The sequence below is a fragment of the Fusarium verticillioides genome, chromosome 4, assembly GCF_000149555.1.
Source record: "Fusarium verticillioides 7600 chromosome 4, whole genome shotgun sequence".
NCBI lineage: Eukaryota > Fungi > Ascomycota > Sordariomycetes > Hypocreales > Nectriaceae > Fusarium > Fusarium verticillioides.
In genome coordinates, this window is record NC_031678.1 from 715730 (window position 1) to 731543 (window position 15814).

The 15814-nt window shown below is 48.4% G+C and overlaps 9 protein-coding genes across 18 annotated transcripts; 5 read left to right on the forward strand and 4 right to left on the reverse strand.

The window, feature by feature from the left end:
- Nucleotides 1–520: 520 nt before the first annotated feature.
- Nucleotides 521–1067, forward strand: FVEG_15502 (hypothetical protein; the record flags this gene model as incomplete). The annotated part of the gene is made up of 1 exon (XM_018904631.1): nt 521–1067. The coding sequence occupies one exon, from the start codon at nt 521–523 to the stop codon at nt 893–895; it is 375 nt and encodes a 124-aa protein (XP_018749033.1). The 3' UTR covers nt 896–1067.
- Nucleotides 1068–1711: 644 nt separating this feature from the next.
- On the forward strand, nt 1712–3378 carry FVEG_04559 (hypothetical protein; the record flags this gene model as incomplete). The annotated part of the gene is made up of 2 exons (XM_018892351.1): nt 1712–2295; nt 2346–3378. The coding sequence occupies 2 exons, from the start codon at nt 1712–1714 to the stop codon at nt 3376–3378; spliced, it is 1617 nt and encodes a 538-aa protein (XP_018749034.1).
- Nucleotides 3379–3761: 383 nt separating this feature from the next.
- On the reverse strand, nt 3762–4430 carry FVEG_04560 (hypothetical protein; the record flags this gene model as incomplete). Its single annotated transcript, XM_018892352.1, has 2 exons — nt 3762–4052; nt 4113–4430. 2 exons carry the CDS (start codon nt 4428–4430, stop codon nt 3762–3764), a joined length of 609 nt encoding a protein of 202 aa, XP_018749035.1.
- A 1274-nt stretch (nt 4431–5704) lies between these two features.
- On the forward strand, nt 5705–6455 carry FVEG_15503 (hypothetical protein). The gene is made up of 3 exons (XM_018904632.1): nt 5705–5775; nt 5832–6065; nt 6112–6455. Exons 2-3 carry the CDS (start codon nt 5868–5870, stop codon nt 6403–6405), a joined length of 492 nt encoding a protein of 163 aa, XP_018749036.1. The 5' UTR covers nt 5705–5775; nt 5832–5867; the 3' UTR covers nt 6406–6455.
- Nucleotides 6320–8790, reverse strand: FVEG_04561 (hypothetical protein). The gene is made up of 2 exons (XM_018892353.1): nt 7996–8790; nt 6320–7943 (listed from the first exon to the last, which is right to left on the reverse strand). The coding sequence occupies exons 1-2, from the start codon at nt 8295–8297 to the stop codon at nt 6566–6568; spliced, it is 1680 nt and encodes a 559-aa protein (XP_018749037.1). The 5' UTR covers nt 8298–8790; the 3' UTR covers nt 6320–6565.
- A 292-nt stretch (nt 8791–9082) lies between these two features.
- FVEG_04562 (hypothetical protein) lies at nt 9083–10542 on the reverse strand. The gene has a single exon (XM_018892354.1). The coding sequence runs from the start codon at nt 10469–10471 to the stop codon at nt 9815–9817; it is 657 nt and encodes a 218-aa protein (XP_018749038.1). The 5' UTR covers nt 10472–10542; the 3' UTR covers nt 9083–9814.
- Nucleotides 9235–11821, forward strand: FVEG_04563 (hypothetical protein). Of its 10 annotated transcripts, XM_018892364.1 has the most exons (4): nt 9235–10481; nt 10558–10710; nt 10761–10861; nt 10931–11821. In XM_018892364.1, exon 4 carries the CDS (start codon nt 10970–10972, stop codon nt 11777–11779), a length of 810 nt encoding a protein of 269 aa, XP_018749048.1. In that variant the 5' UTR covers nt 9235–10481; nt 10558–10710; nt 10761–10861; nt 10931–10969; the 3' UTR covers nt 11780–11821. The 10 variants fall into 10 exon arrangements, with proteins under 10 accessions (XP_018749048.1, XP_018749045.1, XP_018749047.1 ...); XM_018892361.1 differs by having other exon boundaries at nt 9235–10710; XM_018892363.1 differs by having other exon boundaries at nt 9235–10493; nt 10558–10861.
- A 558-nt stretch (nt 11822–12379) lies between these two features.
- Nucleotides 12380–14746, forward strand: FVEG_04564 (hypothetical protein). Its single transcript, XM_018892365.1, has one exon. It carries the CDS (start codon nt 12490–12492, stop codon nt 14578–14580), a length of 2091 nt encoding a protein of 696 aa, XP_018749049.1. The 5' UTR covers nt 12380–12489; the 3' UTR covers nt 14581–14746.
- Nucleotides 14747–14832: 86 nt separating this feature from the next.
- Nucleotides 14833–15468, reverse strand: FVEG_04565 (hypothetical protein; the record flags this gene model as incomplete). Its single annotated transcript, XM_018892366.1, has 1 exon — nt 14833–15468. The coding sequence occupies one exon, from the start codon at nt 15466–15468 to the stop codon at nt 14833–14835; it is 636 nt and encodes a 211-aa protein (XP_018749050.1).
- Nucleotides 15469–15814: the final 346 nt, after the last annotated feature.

Sequence of the window (15814 nt, forward strand, 5' to 3'; positions counted from 1 at the left end):
AAATCAATGACTCCATGTCTCAAGTCTCCCAGAAGCACAAAAGAAATCGCGCAAGGGGTGCTAACCATGGAGGGTAGAACCTCCGCCGAATGGAGGTGCCATGCTTGCCGCCACATACCATGGAACCTCGAAGAATGGCATGTGTCGGCTGCTATTCGACATCACGACTCTTTCGAGGCCCTTGAGACCTCAGCAGGCAGAGGTTGCTGTCTCTGTCGCAGTTTTCGTGCTACGGTATACTATAATCTTGGAACCATGGGCTTAAACACTCCTCCGACAGGTCCCTGTTTCCTATGGTTACCCACGAAAAGTTACATCGGCCTATCGGGAAGAGGCGATGATTCTGATGCGGGTAACTGGCCTGCAGTCTGCAGATTCTACGTTGGAGATGTTCTTTTTCTCCTTCCGATATCCATACATCTCATTAGAAATGAGGAAGAATTCGTGGTAAGTTATTATCACCACTCATCACTCTCAAAGATTAACGGAACAACAGAAAGCTGCTCCAAGATCATTAAGAATGGCCTTGGAGCCTGATCTGAAAGAAGATCTTTGCGATCAGATTCACGATTGTGTCAACAAACGTGGCGTGCACCAAGATTGCGACGTCGGGTGGTTTCGTCAAGATCTCAAACCAAAACCGCCAACGCATCTCATAGATGTTGATACCAAGGATCCCAGTATTGTTCGACTCATTGCAACCGCCGAGGATCTGCACAAGGACTTCATCCCCGAGTATCTCACGCTCAGCTATTGCTGGGGCTCCACCAATGAACAGGCCAAAACTACACGAGCAACAATAGCTGCGAGGCGCGAAGGGATCGCAGTACATGATCTCCCGAAGACTATACAAGATGCTGGAGGTGCTTTTTCTAGGACTACATGTGCTTCATAAACTACGAGGATTTATTGGTCCGAGTGACTATGAAGAATCAACTGTTGTTGATCCTGATACTATAGTATCATGTGGAGGGATTCTCTTGCGAAAGGCAGGTCAATACTACGAGCGTGTTGGAAGACTTGATTTTGACATGCCCAAGAATTATCAACGCCGTACAAGGTTGAAGGATCTTATGGAAAGTAGTAGAAAGAATGTTTGTCTTATATAGATATATTAACATAATCTTCGATTTAATACGAACATCTGATGTTTTCACAAGATAGCTTTATGTCGTTCTTTTCGACAACCGGAAATTACCGCCTCCTCTAACAAAAAGAACAGAGCGGAAATACTGACATCATAGTAAAGGATCAAATTCTTTATAGCCTCGGCTTTTCATTTCGTCAGAGGCTGTGCCAACTTACAGCCCCATACGAGGAAGAGCTGAGGCTCTGCTCTAAACCCATTTGGGCCTCATGTTGCGATACCCTTGTAAAGCTAAGAGCTACATCTCAGCATCTGACCAATCAGGCAAAGCGCAGCATGCTACCAAGTTCAGTAAGGTCAATATCGCCTCGATAAAGTCAGAGTTTCGGTATAAGTCTGGATTTGCCATTGGCTATTGCCTGGTTTATGGTATCTGAGCCTCTGAGAATAGGCGGAGCTTAGATATTTAATGTTAATGCTTGCTGATCTTGACAGCGGAATTAAGTTTGTCCACTATGTCTTGGCTTCTTAGCATGCCAATGACATGGTCAAAGATGAGGTGGTCGCTGTATAAATAGTTCTGACTCTCCCTGGATCTCGGTTATGTTAATACCATCGGTCATCATGGTTTCCTCCAAGCTTCTTACAGTCGCTTTCTGTGCGGGAGCAACACTCGCTCTTCCACAATCTAAAACCGCCAGTGATCCAACCGCTACCATCGACAACGGTATCATAATCGGGACTTCAGCATCCATTCCTGATTCCAAGACCAAAGTCAATCAGTTTCTCGGTATCCCCTTCGCCGAAAAGCCTATCCGCTTCAGTCCGCCAAAGCCAGCCAAAGCATGGGGCACTCCCTACAATGCCACCGTTTACAAGCCCGCTTGTTTTATGAAGTTCAACTATCCCGAAGAACGACGAAACCAAACGATTGAGATATTTGCTACCCCTGGACCCCCAGCAGGAACTAGCGAAGACTGCTTGAACTTGAACATTTATGCCCCTGTCGGTGCAAAGGCCGGCTCAAAGCCTGTTGCGTTCTGGATTCATGGAGGAAGTTTTAGTCATGGGTCTGGATCTTTGCCTTACTATGAAGGATCCGAGATGGCGGGCTATGAAGACCTGGTTGTAGTTACTGTCAATTACAGAACCAATATCTTTGGATTTCCCGAAACCTACGATTTGCCAAAGGGACAGTGGAATCTTGGGTGAGTAAGACCTAACAGTTTGACTATACTTTTATACTGATGTATCACAGTTTCCTTGACCAACGACTAGCCCTGTCTTGGGTGCAAGACAATATTGCCGCCTTTGGAGGAGACCCCGAGAAAGTCACCATCTTTGGTGAAAGTGCTGGTGCAGGAAGTGTCGATGATCTTCTCACAGCTCCACCAGACCCTCTCCCCTTTCGCGCAGCTATCCTTCAGTCTGGTTCTGCCTCAACAAACGTCACACCAACTGGTTCTTGGAAAACTGCAACCAAGCTAGCTGGTTGTGACAAAGGCGACTTTGATCAAGTCCTCAAGTGCATGCGCGAGATCCCAGCTGCTAAGCTCAAGGATATTATTGAAAGGGGCATGCTTGAGTTTGCACCTCTCAGCGATGACGGGGTCACACTATCAAACTATCCCCGCGAAATCCGCCTCATGTCAAAGAACAAGCCGAAGCTCATGGCCCGAGTTCCTGTCATGTTGGGCACAACAGCCGATGAGGCAAGAATTCCTCAATTCATGAATATCACCGTAAAGGATGCTTTGAAAACCCTAGCCCCTGGGATAAGTGACTTTCAAGTCTCGCTACTCAAGTTCCTCTACCCCATAGGATCTTCCGGAATCAACAACGAATTCGATCAGGTCACCAGAATGGCCACTGAAATCGGCATGCAGTGTCCCATTCGCTACGTGGCTGAGGACTTTGCTAAGGCAGATATCAAGACCTGGCGATACATTTACAACGCGAGCTTTGCCAATACTGAGATCTTCAAGGGCAGTGGAGCATATCATTCTGCGGAGATTCCAACCCTCTTTGGGACGTATCCCGAGAAAGGTGCCACTGAGTTTCAGGAGAGGCTGAGCAGGGAGATGCAAAAGGCTTGGGGGAAGTTCATCAGAGATCCCGACAATGGCCCTGGGTGGGAACAAATTCCCAAGATCGGTGTCTTTGGAGGGGGTGTGAGACCTGATATGACCAAAGAACCAGTAAAGGCATTGGATGTTAGGAACGCGAACGTCATTGAGGCAAGATGCTTGATATTCAAGAGCATATGGGAGAAGGGTCAGGCAAAGGAGTAAAGTCGTTGCTTGTAGGTCGAAATTGTACAAGTCGAGAGGTCGTTGGCTTTTATTGAAACAGCTCCATCAACTTCGCGTATCCATTTGCATTTCTCTAGTACTGTCCAATGGTTTCGTATCGGCCCGGAAAGGCATATCCGCCAATATTGTTGATGAGAGATCGAAATTCTGATATAGCTTTGAAATGGTCACCTAGCTGGATAAATACCGGATTCTGACTCAAAGGGTACATGATCTATATCTCAGGGTACCAAGGGGGTTGTCCCTGGGGTCTAGTAAAGGGAACTTAGAACGTGATTTGATAAGGGGTGGTCGAAAGAAACGGAAAGAAAATAGTCTAGAGTAATATGTCAATTTCTCGAACCTCATTGTTCTCGTCTTACTTACGCCTGGAAGTGAAAGGCTCCCCAAGCTGTCAGTCCTCGAGAAACCTTGCTTTTATCATCCATGGTACTTGGGTAGGTATTAAATATTTTCATCCGGTCTCCCATCGAAATAGCCTGAACAATGTATGAGAACCCAATCTCGTCCATGCTGTTCATGTTATAGGTGATGGTTGAGACAAGAAGACCCTGGATAGTTGTCAACGAATCTTCACGAGCCTCGAGTTCCCGAATCCTTCTAGCCTCAGCTAAGAACTGATTGCGGGTTCCAAAACTCTGTGCGGTGCGCGGCTTTGGTGTGTGCATGCTACAGCTGTCAGCTAAAGTGGGCAATGAGCTACTTCAACCTACGCATGCTGCGGCGAGGATCGCATTGACGAGATACGATGAACAAAAGTTCTCGCGACCAGCGGCCATGTCGTCTAAGAAGTGGTCCTTGTGGAAAAAAGTAAATGTCGGATACTCGTACAAGAAGTACATATTTAGAAGCTCTCGCAGCAAGTTCTCGCTTGCTGGAACTAGTGTCCATTGCGACGGCCTCAATGCATCAATGCGTGGCTCTATCAATTTAGCAGCATGATACGGTGCCCTGTATTGGGCTTCGTGTTCGACTGCTCCCGCATTCGATCCACCATTCGAATTCCTCGCCGCCGCATCCTCATTAACCATCTCCTAGATACGAGATTGGAAGTATGGATTATTCTCGGCGCGCAAGAAATGGGGCCTTTCAGGACTGAATGGGAGCTACATCGATGCCATGTCTGGGGAACAAGCGCAACTCGAAGCAGCAAATCACCATCCTGGAGATGTCGGAGAACAGTCTGAACGTCCTGGCCGCTTTTGATTCGACGAATGATGGATAGACTCTCCTCCTCACTTTTGTTTTGCAAGATGATGTAAAGCTCTTTGTGAGCCTGAAGACGCTCTTCAATGTCTGTCAATTTGCGCCAGACGACATTAATGCTCTGGTTCTCCGTGGGAGAGTATTCGCATAGAAGGCCGCGCTTGACACAGACGGCGCATCATGACTCTTGGCCATCACACAGTTAATAAATCAGCCCGATTAATTCACCCCACTCAAGATTTCGATTGACTTACTCTCACTTTACGCTTCTTGCAGGCAAGACAAGCGGTGCCGACGTTCTTCCTCTTGGGGGCCAAGGGTGTTTGAGGAGCTGCTCACGCTTCCATTTCCGCCTTGGCCAGACCCTCCGGCGGAAATAGCAGGGAGTAAAGGGCGTAAGTGGGACATAGCACGAGGCTTGGGGGCCAACGGTCGATAGGCCAGTGTTTGGGAGGTCAATTATTAGGAAGTCAAAGGTACTGACTGAGCTGGCTTTTCTCTCCTCTACCATAGCAACATTATCGGCCCGGCGGATGTGCAGGTGCTTGGTTAGGCACAGGCCCCTGTGTCTCACTTCTATGACATCAATTGGTGCAGGTACGAAAAAATACTGAACAAGCGGCAGCGACAGTAAAGTTTATAGCCCAAAGACAGGCTTCTACCTTGGTGTTGAGCTAGTAAAGTGCCTATAGTCTTGATTCTAATATCTAGATTTGTTCGACTCTACCAGGCATCAGCTTTACATTACTACAAGTATCAGGAAGCTCCTGTATACTACCATGCGTTTATGGAAAGCCTCGCTTGGAATCAGCACTTGATCCCTAAAGACCCATTTGTATCCTTGTGTCTCAAGTGCCTGTCACCGGATCGAGAACACAAGAACTGCGGCCCGTCAGTCTCGCCTCCGCATCCGGAACCACGCACATCACGACCTCATGTACGAGGTCTGCCATGCTTCATTTGGCGAAAGATAAGCGAAGGGGCAGTGTTTCTATAGTTACCGAGATCTAGCCAAGTAAATGACATAAGAATTGCATTTGCGTGGAAGTATAAGAAGCAGGAGTCTCCATCAAAGTGATCACTTAGTTTGAAGCTTTCTAGAAGCTGCAATTGCGACCCTTCGAACAGTCTATCAAGTAAACTGACATTCGAAAACTTCCTAACCAATCAGTAAGGAACGCTTAAAAAAATCTCGTTGCTTGTTCCATCGCTGATGTTAGCCCGAGACATAGCATCACCACCTGCAAGCGGCATTGCTCACAATGTTCACCAAGACGGTTATTATCTTGCTAGCATCTTTATCGCAGGGAAAAGAAATTTTGAAGAGACGTCACGATGAACCAACATCCTTCATAGATAAATTCCCATGGTCGTTCTTCCTGAACAAAACCGGCCTCGATCCGCTCCAGTATCTCAAACCTCCATCCGATGACACACCCGAGACACTCGTCTGCACTACGGCAAGATCTCTAGTCTCAGACACTCGACGTCACTAACCATAATCAGGAACCCGATCCCGATCGACTCGCCTGCCCAGTCGCCATAGCCGCGTGGTCGAACTTCACCGATGCAGAACAGCGCATAAGCATCCCAGCTGGCCAATGCCTATCTGCGACAGAAGGAACATGCCGAACCGTTGCGTGTGCGCCGAGACTGGATGTCACCGTGAAAAATGGTGAGATAACAGGACGAATGTGGAATCCCGTGTCGACAAAGTGTGTGTTTGGTGGCGTCGGAGGAATATGGCAGAATGATGGGTCAACTCTAGTCATTGAGATGGGTTATGCAGGTCAAGAATGAATCAAGATGTATTCGTACTTTACAAAAGAGTCTAGCTGGTATTCGCATCCAATATCCTTACAAATCCAATATGCCTTTCCTAACCTTGCGCCAAAAGAGGTATCTCCAAGTTATCCCATCCAAAGGTCAAATCGCTTTCATAATCATTTTGGTTATCCTTTTACGCTGCAGCAGCACCGACAGCTCCGGTCATAGAAGGTGGTGCTCCGGGCAACTCCTCACTAGGGTCAAGTTCGCCCTTCATCTCCTCCTCGCCCTCTTCGACCTTCTTCTCAGTCGTCTTTTTGCCGCCAGCGTCGCCCAGACCAATGATGTCGATCCATCGCCAGAACTCGACAGGGTTGTTGCCGCTCTTGTCAAAGATGGCTTGGTCACTGTTGATGCCGTCTTTGCAAGGATCGCCGTTGGCTTCGTTGAACTTGTCGAGCTTATCGAACGAAGTACCGTCAACGAGGTCTCCAGCGAATGTGCGACCAACGGGTACGTTGTTCTCGCGGAGCATCTGGAGCTGAGCGCGGAGGTTCAGACGAAGCGCTCGCTCGGGCTGCTCGGCCTTGAAGATCTTTTGCGTCAACCATGGGAACAAGATTCCAAAGTCAGACTGGTTGAGATGTGCGGAGTTGACGACGTAGAAGAAGTTTGGCTCTGACATCTTGTAACCACTAGGCCGTTCGAATAGTTGAGGTGTGACGACCTTGACAGTAGGGTCGGGGCTTAAAACACGAGCCTTCATGTGAAGATGGTCTGTCCACTTGAAAAAGTGCTCCGATTCGACTGCCAGAATAGCCTTTCCACCAGGAGCGCTGGCCTTGTCGGCATATGCAGGCAGCGGCAGGTTGAACAGAGGCGCCGAGTTGGGGGCCATCAAGGGCATGCACCACATGTCGAGCAGCATGACGAGGGTCTTCTCAGTGACCTGCTTTCGAATATCACTGCCCTCAACAGGGACAAAGATGGGCTTCCCCATTGCAGCCACCTCTGGAACATCAGCGTAATATGTGCTCTTGAGGAATTGCGTCATAGTAGCAGCACCAAAGCTGTGGCCAGCGAAGATAATGCTTCCAGGCTCGTGGATATTGCATCGACCGATGAATTGATCGAGGCTTGGGGTCGAACGGTTCAAGTTGGTCAATCGCGTGCCATTGTCAACAGCGAGCATGGCTTGATGGATCATACCGAGCTCCCAGCATCGAATTCGGAGTTGGGCTTCGCGGGCTTGGTAGACTTCGGGGCTGACGTCGTGGGAGATCTTCTCGTAGGGAATGTGAATTCGGCTGTTGGATGTGACGGTTCCGTTTTGCTTCTCGGGAACTCGAATGAAGCTTGCGACAGCGCTGCCATCGCGATGCTCAGGGCAGATGACGACGATACCGTGAGAGGCAAGGGAGCCGGCGATGTAAGAGTAGGAGTTTCGGCACCCTCCCAGACCGTGGGAAAAGATCATGGTCGGCCATCGCTTGTTCTCGGTTGACGATTCAAGGAGTTTCGCATTCTTGTGGGCTGGGATCGTAGTATAGTGAAGATGTCGGGGCAGGAATCTTCAGATTGTCAGCGCAAATTATAGGAACGATTCAGATTCGGCGCACTTACGAAAGGAATTCTGCTAGCATAGGTCCAATACCAAGGAACTTTGTGTATGCGACTAGGTGCTGTCGCTGAGGATTGGGCAACCAGCTGATGTGCTTCTCGTGCGATTCGGGAACAGCTGGGTAGAACATGCGATACTGGACGGTATGGATCTTATCGACGCCTTCGGGGACAACGCTGGGCGCTTCAAGTTCGGAGATAGGGATCTCGACATCGACGGTGCCGACCTTGTAGGGCCCTGTGTATTCAGGGAATGCAGGAATCGGGCTTAGGCGTGAGAGGTAGGACATTTTGGAGGCGTTCATGATGAGGGTTGATGCGACGTCGCGCAGAAATGAAGTGTCGCGTGTTGTGTATCAATCAAGGATAAAGACAATAAAGAAATAATAATCGTTAAGTAAGTTCAATAACGATAGAAATTTTGTGCTTGAAAGAAATGGCAGCGAAAGTCCGTCGGCGATTGGATTGCTCGTACAACGCAAATAAATCTAATTGTGGCTGTATCTCTTTGGTGACGTTTACACGGACGGGACGCTATGACAAGGGTACAGCACTTCTTTCACATGCAAGAAAATGGCCAAACTATTCGCTGAAAGAGCCAGCAATTTCAACAATGGAAAAAAGGGGGAAAGCAAACAACATAAATAATCAAAAAGGAGTAAAAGAAAAGGTTTCACAGTATCATCGTCAGCATCATAAAACAAGGGGCAAGTCACGCGACAAAAAACCTGCAAAAGCCTGAGAAGCATTGATCTATTCCCATTTGGTGACCGAATCGGCTGCAAGTGTCTTGTGCACAGTTACCAAGATCTTCTAGATTTTTTTTTATAACTAAAAAAAAGACCAGCAAAGGATCGACGTCATGATAAGATGTCATAGCCACGTAGACGCCACGATCCCCCCGCCAGGCCGAGGCAGCAAAAGTCCGGAGATTCCGTATTTCTTGGCATTTCTGTTGGAGAATTTTCGTGGGTTTTCTTGCAATCATTAACGGGGATGATCGTCAGGTCCATCGGTCTCTCGGCCGAGTTTAAACGTCCGTGATAGCTTCAATGGCCTCAGGGAGCAAGAAAACACCGAACCTTATTATAGGGTATTAAAATAAATTTAAGTAAGAATTCCCCTAAATTTAGATTAAATTTACTTAGATATTTTTATTACTTGGGGTTAAGATCCTGAGTTTTCTTTCCTAGGATGGTATCATTTGCAAACTTAATATGCAGATTCTGCTCTAGAGCTTTCCCTCAGGCCATACTCCGTAGACGTCGTGACATCGTCAAACTCTCTCTGTCCTTCCAGTGATAACGTGCAGCCCCTTTCGAATCATCTCCTTCGATCCTCTTCTCGAATGACCCCCATGATGTCCATTTTGTTGTTCTCCCCTCCATGGTCTGCAGTCCTTGCAGAAATCATGCCCACACTCAAAGTAATCCCAGCGCCATGGCTTGACATCCTGCTTGCAAACATGACCCTCATTAGGTCCCTTGCCACATCTGCAACACACCCATCCTCTCATCATGCATTCTTTATATGCACATCCGGCCTTTCCGCATGGCCGTAGCGATCGAGTAACGGTAAAGTCAACACTCCCGCATGAGCATTCTGAGCTGTTGGCGATTTCTTTTCTCGTCGTGCAGTCGATATATCGGGCTTTTTCTTCGTGCCCGCAGGCATAATGTATCCATTCGCAGGTGCACATTGTGTATCATTTCGCAGTTGGGAGTTGAAGATGCAAGGAACCCATCCACCAGCGCGGGAGACAGAAAAGCAGTCCAGTCAGTGTTTGTAACCCGCGCAAATCTCCATTCAGTGACACAAAGATCTACGCGAATTCCTTGGATTTCGGCCGCGTCATTGTCCGTTTCTCGATCTTTGCATCACGCTCCATGTAAGTCTCCACAAACGTTCCGAACGACCACTTAAACTCCTCCTCAGCTTTTACCCTGAATCCGAGCTTCTCGTACACCAGCTTTCCCTTGGGTGTAGCCTCAAGAAAGCATGGGAGACCATCTGTGTCTGCACGCTCGATGCCCCAGCGGAGAAGTAGAGTGCCCGCGCCTTTGCCTTGCCAAATCTCGTGCGTGCAGATAAGCTCAAGGTAATAATGAGGTCTATCGCCTATCAACTTGCGATGGCCTCTCGTCATAGCGCCAAAGAACTCGACTGCGAGATCACCGTTTGCTGGCCATGCTTCGGCTGGTGGAGGATCTTGGATTGGGGCACCCGGGAGGGCCCATTTTGCTAGCGAGACTACCTTTTCGTCTTTTGAGCCTGGGGAGGATTTGTGCGTAACAACGAGCAATTCACACAAAGGGTCTGCAATATCATCCATAAAGGCCTTCTGAAAGAAGCGATTTGAGGCATCGATGTCGGACGTGAAGACACGGCTTCCGATATAGGTGTCACCAAAAGCTGAGTAGTAGACCTGGCACATCTCGGGGATGTCCTCTGGGACAGCAGGGCGCAGCTGGAGAGGCATCTTCGCGATGGTGAGTGATGCAGTGAGTGAGAGGGGGCACTGAAGATGATTCAGAAATATTGTGACACTGCTGAGCCGTCCTCTAGCATTGAATCGCTATGGGACATCCCCACAAGCGAATCCCAAGCGGAAGGTCTAGCGAGGTACCCTTGTCCATATTGACGGGAGAGCTTGAAGATCAACTGCGCTGTGTGAAGTGAAAGCGACCATGTTGGAGTCTTTCAAGATTCTTGAATCTGGTGAGGAGTATAGAACGAGGCCACAAAGTGCAACTATTGATGTTGGAAAGCCTCGTCGATGTGGTCGGTATAACTCACCTAACCCGTCTTATGCCGAATTACGCCGTCCCCCGCGCCCTTCACATCAAAAGCAACACTAAAGTATTGACATGTAAGTATGACTCCTCTGTCTTGGCATATAAAGATCGTGAGAAATATTGTAATTGAGGCACAAACAAAGAACTACCAACATCGTATACGTCATCAACATTGATCGACCATGTCCAACGACCTCGCCAAACAGCTCAAGGCTCTCCACAAGCCTTCATCGCCGGTTGTCTTCCCGAATATCTGGGACGTCGCTTCGTTCCAAACTGTCACATCACTCAACCATGGAACTTCTAAGCCAGTCAAGGCTCTAGCGACAGCGTCTTGGGCCGTTGCAGCTACATACGGTATCCAGGATGAGGAGCTCACCCTAGAGCAGAACATGGAGGCGATTGGCAAGGTTGCACCGCTCGCCAAAGCGGCTGGCATTCCGTTGTCTGCCGATTTACAAGACGGATATGGGTCTCAGATTGAGTCTACGATCAAGCGAGCCGTTGAGCTTGGTGTTGTCGGCGCCAACATCGAGGACGTGAGCTCTGAAACATCCGAATTCTACCCCATCGACGAACAAGTCCGACGTCTCAAGACAGCTCTCAAAGCTGCCTCTGATGCAGGTTGTCCCGATTTTGTCGTTAATGCACGTTGCGACACCTTCCACGTCGACACAGGCCTCTCAGAAGATGAGGCGATGGAAGAAGCTATCAAACGCGGAAAGGCGTACCTGGAAGCTGGTGCTACAACAGTATTTTACTGGGGTGGATCAGGACGGGGACTACGAGATGCATGGGTCGAGACTTTGGTGAAAGAGCTTGATGGAAGGGTTGCGGTCAAGCTGGCGCATAGGACCAAGGATGCGTTGTCAACTAAGGCATTGGGTGAAATTGGTGTTGCGAGGATTAGTGTTGGGCCAAGTCTGTTTATCTTGGCGCAGGCTGCTATCAAAGAAGCTGCTGCAAGTATCCTCGATGGTGGAAATTTGTAATTATCTGTTCACGGTAGTACAGAAAAGACTTTTTTCCCATGATATCTCTGATTATTCGTTGGTGTAGCTTTGCTGCCTGTGATGATGTGAGGTTCACGTCGCTCAACATTCGTGTCTCTGCAGATCCTCAAACAACAGATCTGGATGACTCTTTCGGCCATCCAATCCCAGGCTCAGTTTCCTTCAGATGGAACTTTGGTTCGAAGAAAACTAGCTATACCAATTACAATTGTTTTCCCAGTTTTGGGGCAGTGTTGGATGCCTACAGGCAGCCTAAGCCTTATGGGCCGGTGCCTGGATCTAGATCCATTGATGGGCTGTACTGCAATCAGCACGGTCAGCAATTGCTGCAAATGGTCGCCGATGAAATCATCCAGCCTATCAGATGATTACGAGGGGATGATACTCGGTATTCGCTATCGATTTTCGCTGGCGTAGCTATTCGCAGCTCGACTTGGCATTCCTTTTTGCGGGTCTGGGCAATGCCGTGTGAGCAATACGCCGTCGTGCCTACAGATGGAGGCCTTGCCTGAGGCTGTATCGATGTTGTATAAAGAGGAAGAAATAAGCTGAAGGAAATGCTATCATCTCAAATTAATTCACACTTCTTCATTCTAAATCTTCAATCTCTATTGCAACCGCCATTCCTCCCTCCTCGTAACCTTTTCCCCTCACATAACATCCCATCAACACCAATCAATACATACATCATGACTACCGACACTATGGAGTCAACCAAGAGCAGCGGTGACGAGTCCACCGTCATCTTGACGCCCGCAGACACAGAACCTAAGGAGGAGACTACACAAACCAAGACAGAACAAAAGACAGAAGAAATACCAAAAGAGGATGAAGAGAAGAAGGAAAAGGTCATGGTCGGTCTCCTCACAGAAAGCAAAGATCTCTACGCAAAGTTCGATAAGAACGGAGACCGATCATGGACAGACAAGTACCCTGATGATCTTGAAGAAGCAGCAGAAAATGAGGAGACCCAAAAATACGCCGTCATCATCCGCAAGCGAAAGCCCAAGGAGGCTGACTCCAACAAGCCTCTCGACATTGACTCCCTCGTTATTCAATCTCCTTACCTCAAGCGCATTCTCGGAAAAGTCTTTGAGGACTATCCCGGTATCGTCACTGATGTTTCACGCCTCAAGTTCCATGCTCCTTTTGAGTGCTTTGTTCATAGATGGGGTCAATTCACTGCTGCGAAGGATGATCTCAAGTATGATCAAATCACCCGCGAGCATGTGTCGCTATTGCATAAGATCATGAGAGATGAGCTGGGCGAGATTATTCAGCTGCGGGAGGATTATTTTAAGAACCGCGCTGTTGCCTTTGAGCATGTTTGGACTCTTTTCCCTCCTGGCTGCACAGTTTGGGGTTCTGTTAAGGGAAGACCCGTTGCTGTTCGCTTCGACTCTGGATACCTCGCAAAGACACAATGTGGTGACCTTGCCTACATGATGAACTGCAAGGGTATTGATTGGGATGGAAGAAGCATGGGATGGTGCGATATCACCATGCAGATCAACGACTTCCCTGGTACTGCTCCATTCTCCAGCCTCCCATGCTATCCTCTAGAGTACCACCCCAATCATGATGCGGCACGCAAGATGCTTCTCGAGCGTGGGCGCAAGTTTGAGAGCCTTGCGGGCTATCACTACAAGGCATACAGCGGCACTGCCATTTGGTGGGTCAATGCGACCAAGTCTCGTAAAGAGACTGTCAACTCGCGCATTGTCATCGATGGAGCGAACTGGGAGAAGCAGAACCCCGACCATACCGTTTGGCTCAACTACCTGACCGGTGAAGGTCCTGTCGCCAACAGTGATCGGGATAGTGATGCTGGCAATGATGACAATGATGATTGTTTCAGTGACTGTTACAGCGACTCGGGCGCCAAGAAGCCTGACTTTGATGATGACCAGCGCGCTCCTCTCAGTGAAGAGCAGCTCATTATGACGGGTCCTATGGTCCGCGGTTACTCCCTCAAGAACAAGCGATGGATGGAGTTCTTCATTGATGATGTCACAGAGGTCAAGTTCAATGAAAAGGCCTTTGACTCGCTTGTTCTTCCTACCGATCAAAAGGAACTTATTCTTGCTTTCGCCCAGAGCCAGGTCAAATTCAAGAATGTCTTTGATGATATCATCTCTGGAAAGGGTAAGGGTATCATCATGCTCTTGTCTGGTGGTCCCGGTATTGGTAAGACACTGACTGCTGAGTCGGTGGCTGAGGAGATGAAGGTTCCACTGTACATCATGAGCGCTGGTGATCTCGGCAGCGATGCCTACGACATTGAGGAGAACCTTCAACGCATTCTCGAAATGGTGGCCAACTGGAACGCTGTCCTCCTTCTCGACGAGTGCGACGTCTTCCTCGAGGCTCGCTCAGCACATGACATCGAACGCAATCGTATCGTTTCAATCTTCCTTCGCATGCTCGAATACTACGAAGGCATCCTCTTCCTCACCACCAATCGCGTCAAGGACATGGACCAGGCCTTCCAAAGCCGAATCCACATGTCGCTCGAGTATCCTCCCCTCGACAGCACCGCCCGAGAGTCTGTCTGGCGAGGTTTCTTGAGTCGCGCTATCAGTCTAGATGCAAAAGTTGAGGGCGACTCTGCACATGAGATTAAGGAGGAAGATATCAAGGCTCTGGCTGGTCTGGAGCTGAATGGTCGACAGATTAAGAACGTTCTCAAGACGGCGAATCTTCTGGCTTGTCATAAGGGAGAGAAGTTGGCGTTTACTCATTTGAGGACAGTTTTGAGAGTCGAGGGTCATTCATTGTAAGGTGTTAGGTATAGAGATTCAGTGGGCATTATTGAAGAAATGTAAACAGATATAACTCTTATTGCGCCATGGAAGCAGCCGTTGTCCCTCTGTGAGCCACCTGCTATGGCTAGTAGTGTAAGTGAAAATGACAAAGAACCTCGATTATCTTCAACCAAAAGACATCCTAGGCCCTTCCAAGTCCAAAATATAGTGTTTCCCAGGAAGGCAAAGATACATTGCTGGGGGGTGGCAAGATATCTCCATCCGCTCCTATAAGTACTCCTGCATATCTCTCTTCCACTTAACCCCATGGATCTCGAACATGATATCGTCAACGCACTTCTCAACAGGCCGATGCTTCCAATCCAAGACTCCGTGAACCTCAGGATCCCAAGTCTGATCATCCGCGTAATAGAGATCAGAGAATATATCAAGCACTATTCTCGAGAAGGCCTTAATGTTTTTTGAGGGGATGTCGCTGTCGGAACTCCTCACCAGACGGTAAGCCATGGGTCTCAGCCTATTGAGAGACTGACTTTGTCTCGGGCCATTTGTCATGAAATCCAGCATGTACTTCCTCGCGCTGGCGTTGGGAATAAAACAAACCCTATCTGCACACGCCTCACCGTCGGGATGGTCGCGTTGGCAGATCTTGAACTTCATGGTTTTTCCGAGGATAGGACACCGTGGTTTGCGGCCGTACTCTTCATCCGCATATGTATCGCTATCGTCGTCCCAGCTACAGTTGGGCGGCCGACTGAAGGATGCATAGTAGCGTTGGGCGGGCGATGAGTGAGGCGGAGAGAAGGTATCCCTCTTCTTCGTTAGGAGGTTATGAAGGGCGAGTTCGATGTCCTTGCTAAGTTGGGTTCGAGAGAATCTGGCTCTTTCTTCTGTACCTACCATCTTGAATGTAAAACGATTGGGGGTTTCAGGTATAAATTAAGGTTTTCGTAGGACTTCATGTAAAGGCTACTTGGAGGATATGTAAAGTTTGATGATGTGGAATGTGGGAATATTGTGAGTGTTTAAGACGAGAGTGTCTCGAGAATAAGCGAGTTGGTGAGAATGGATGATTTTGAGAACGAAATGAACAGAGGGAGGTTTTTTTTTTCATAGATGCTTTAATATAATTTGGTTCAGGTAGACTTCACATCAATGAATGGTAACTTCGCCATTGGTCAGTCATCGTGGTATCGATGTCTAAGTTGTGGGCTAGAAGTGTTATTTGCAGTTGAGGCTTGTGGCTGAG

Bases quoted from the DNA above. Each gene is read 5' to 3' on its own strand.
- FVEG_15503 (XM_018904632.1), top strand. From the start codon at position 5,868: ATGTTCACCAAGACGGTTATTATCTTGCTAGCATCTTTATCGCAGGGA. The intron at 6,066-6,111 runs GCAAGATCTCTA...AACCATAATCAG, and splicing joins AGACACTCGTCTGCACTACG to GAACCCGATCCCGATCGACT.
- FVEG_04561 (XM_018892353.1), bottom strand. From the start codon at position 8,297: ATGAACGCCTCCAAAATGTCCTACCTCTCACGCCTAAGCCCGATTCCT. The intron at 7,944-7,995 runs GTAAGTGCGCCG...GACAATCTGAAG, and splicing joins ATGCTAGCAGAATTCCTTTC to ATTCCTGCCCCGACATCTTC.
- FVEG_04562 (XM_018892354.1), bottom strand. From the start codon at position 10,471: ATGCCTCTCCAGCTGCGCCCTGCTGTCCCAGAGGACATCCCCGAGATG.
- FVEG_04563 (XM_018892358.1), top strand. From the start codon at position 10,970: ATGTCCAACGACCTCGCCAAACAGCTCAAGGCTCTCCACAAGCCTTCA.
- FVEG_04564 (XM_018892365.1), top strand. From the start codon at position 12,490: ATGACTACCGACACTATGGAGTCAACCAAGAGCAGCGGTGACGAGTCC.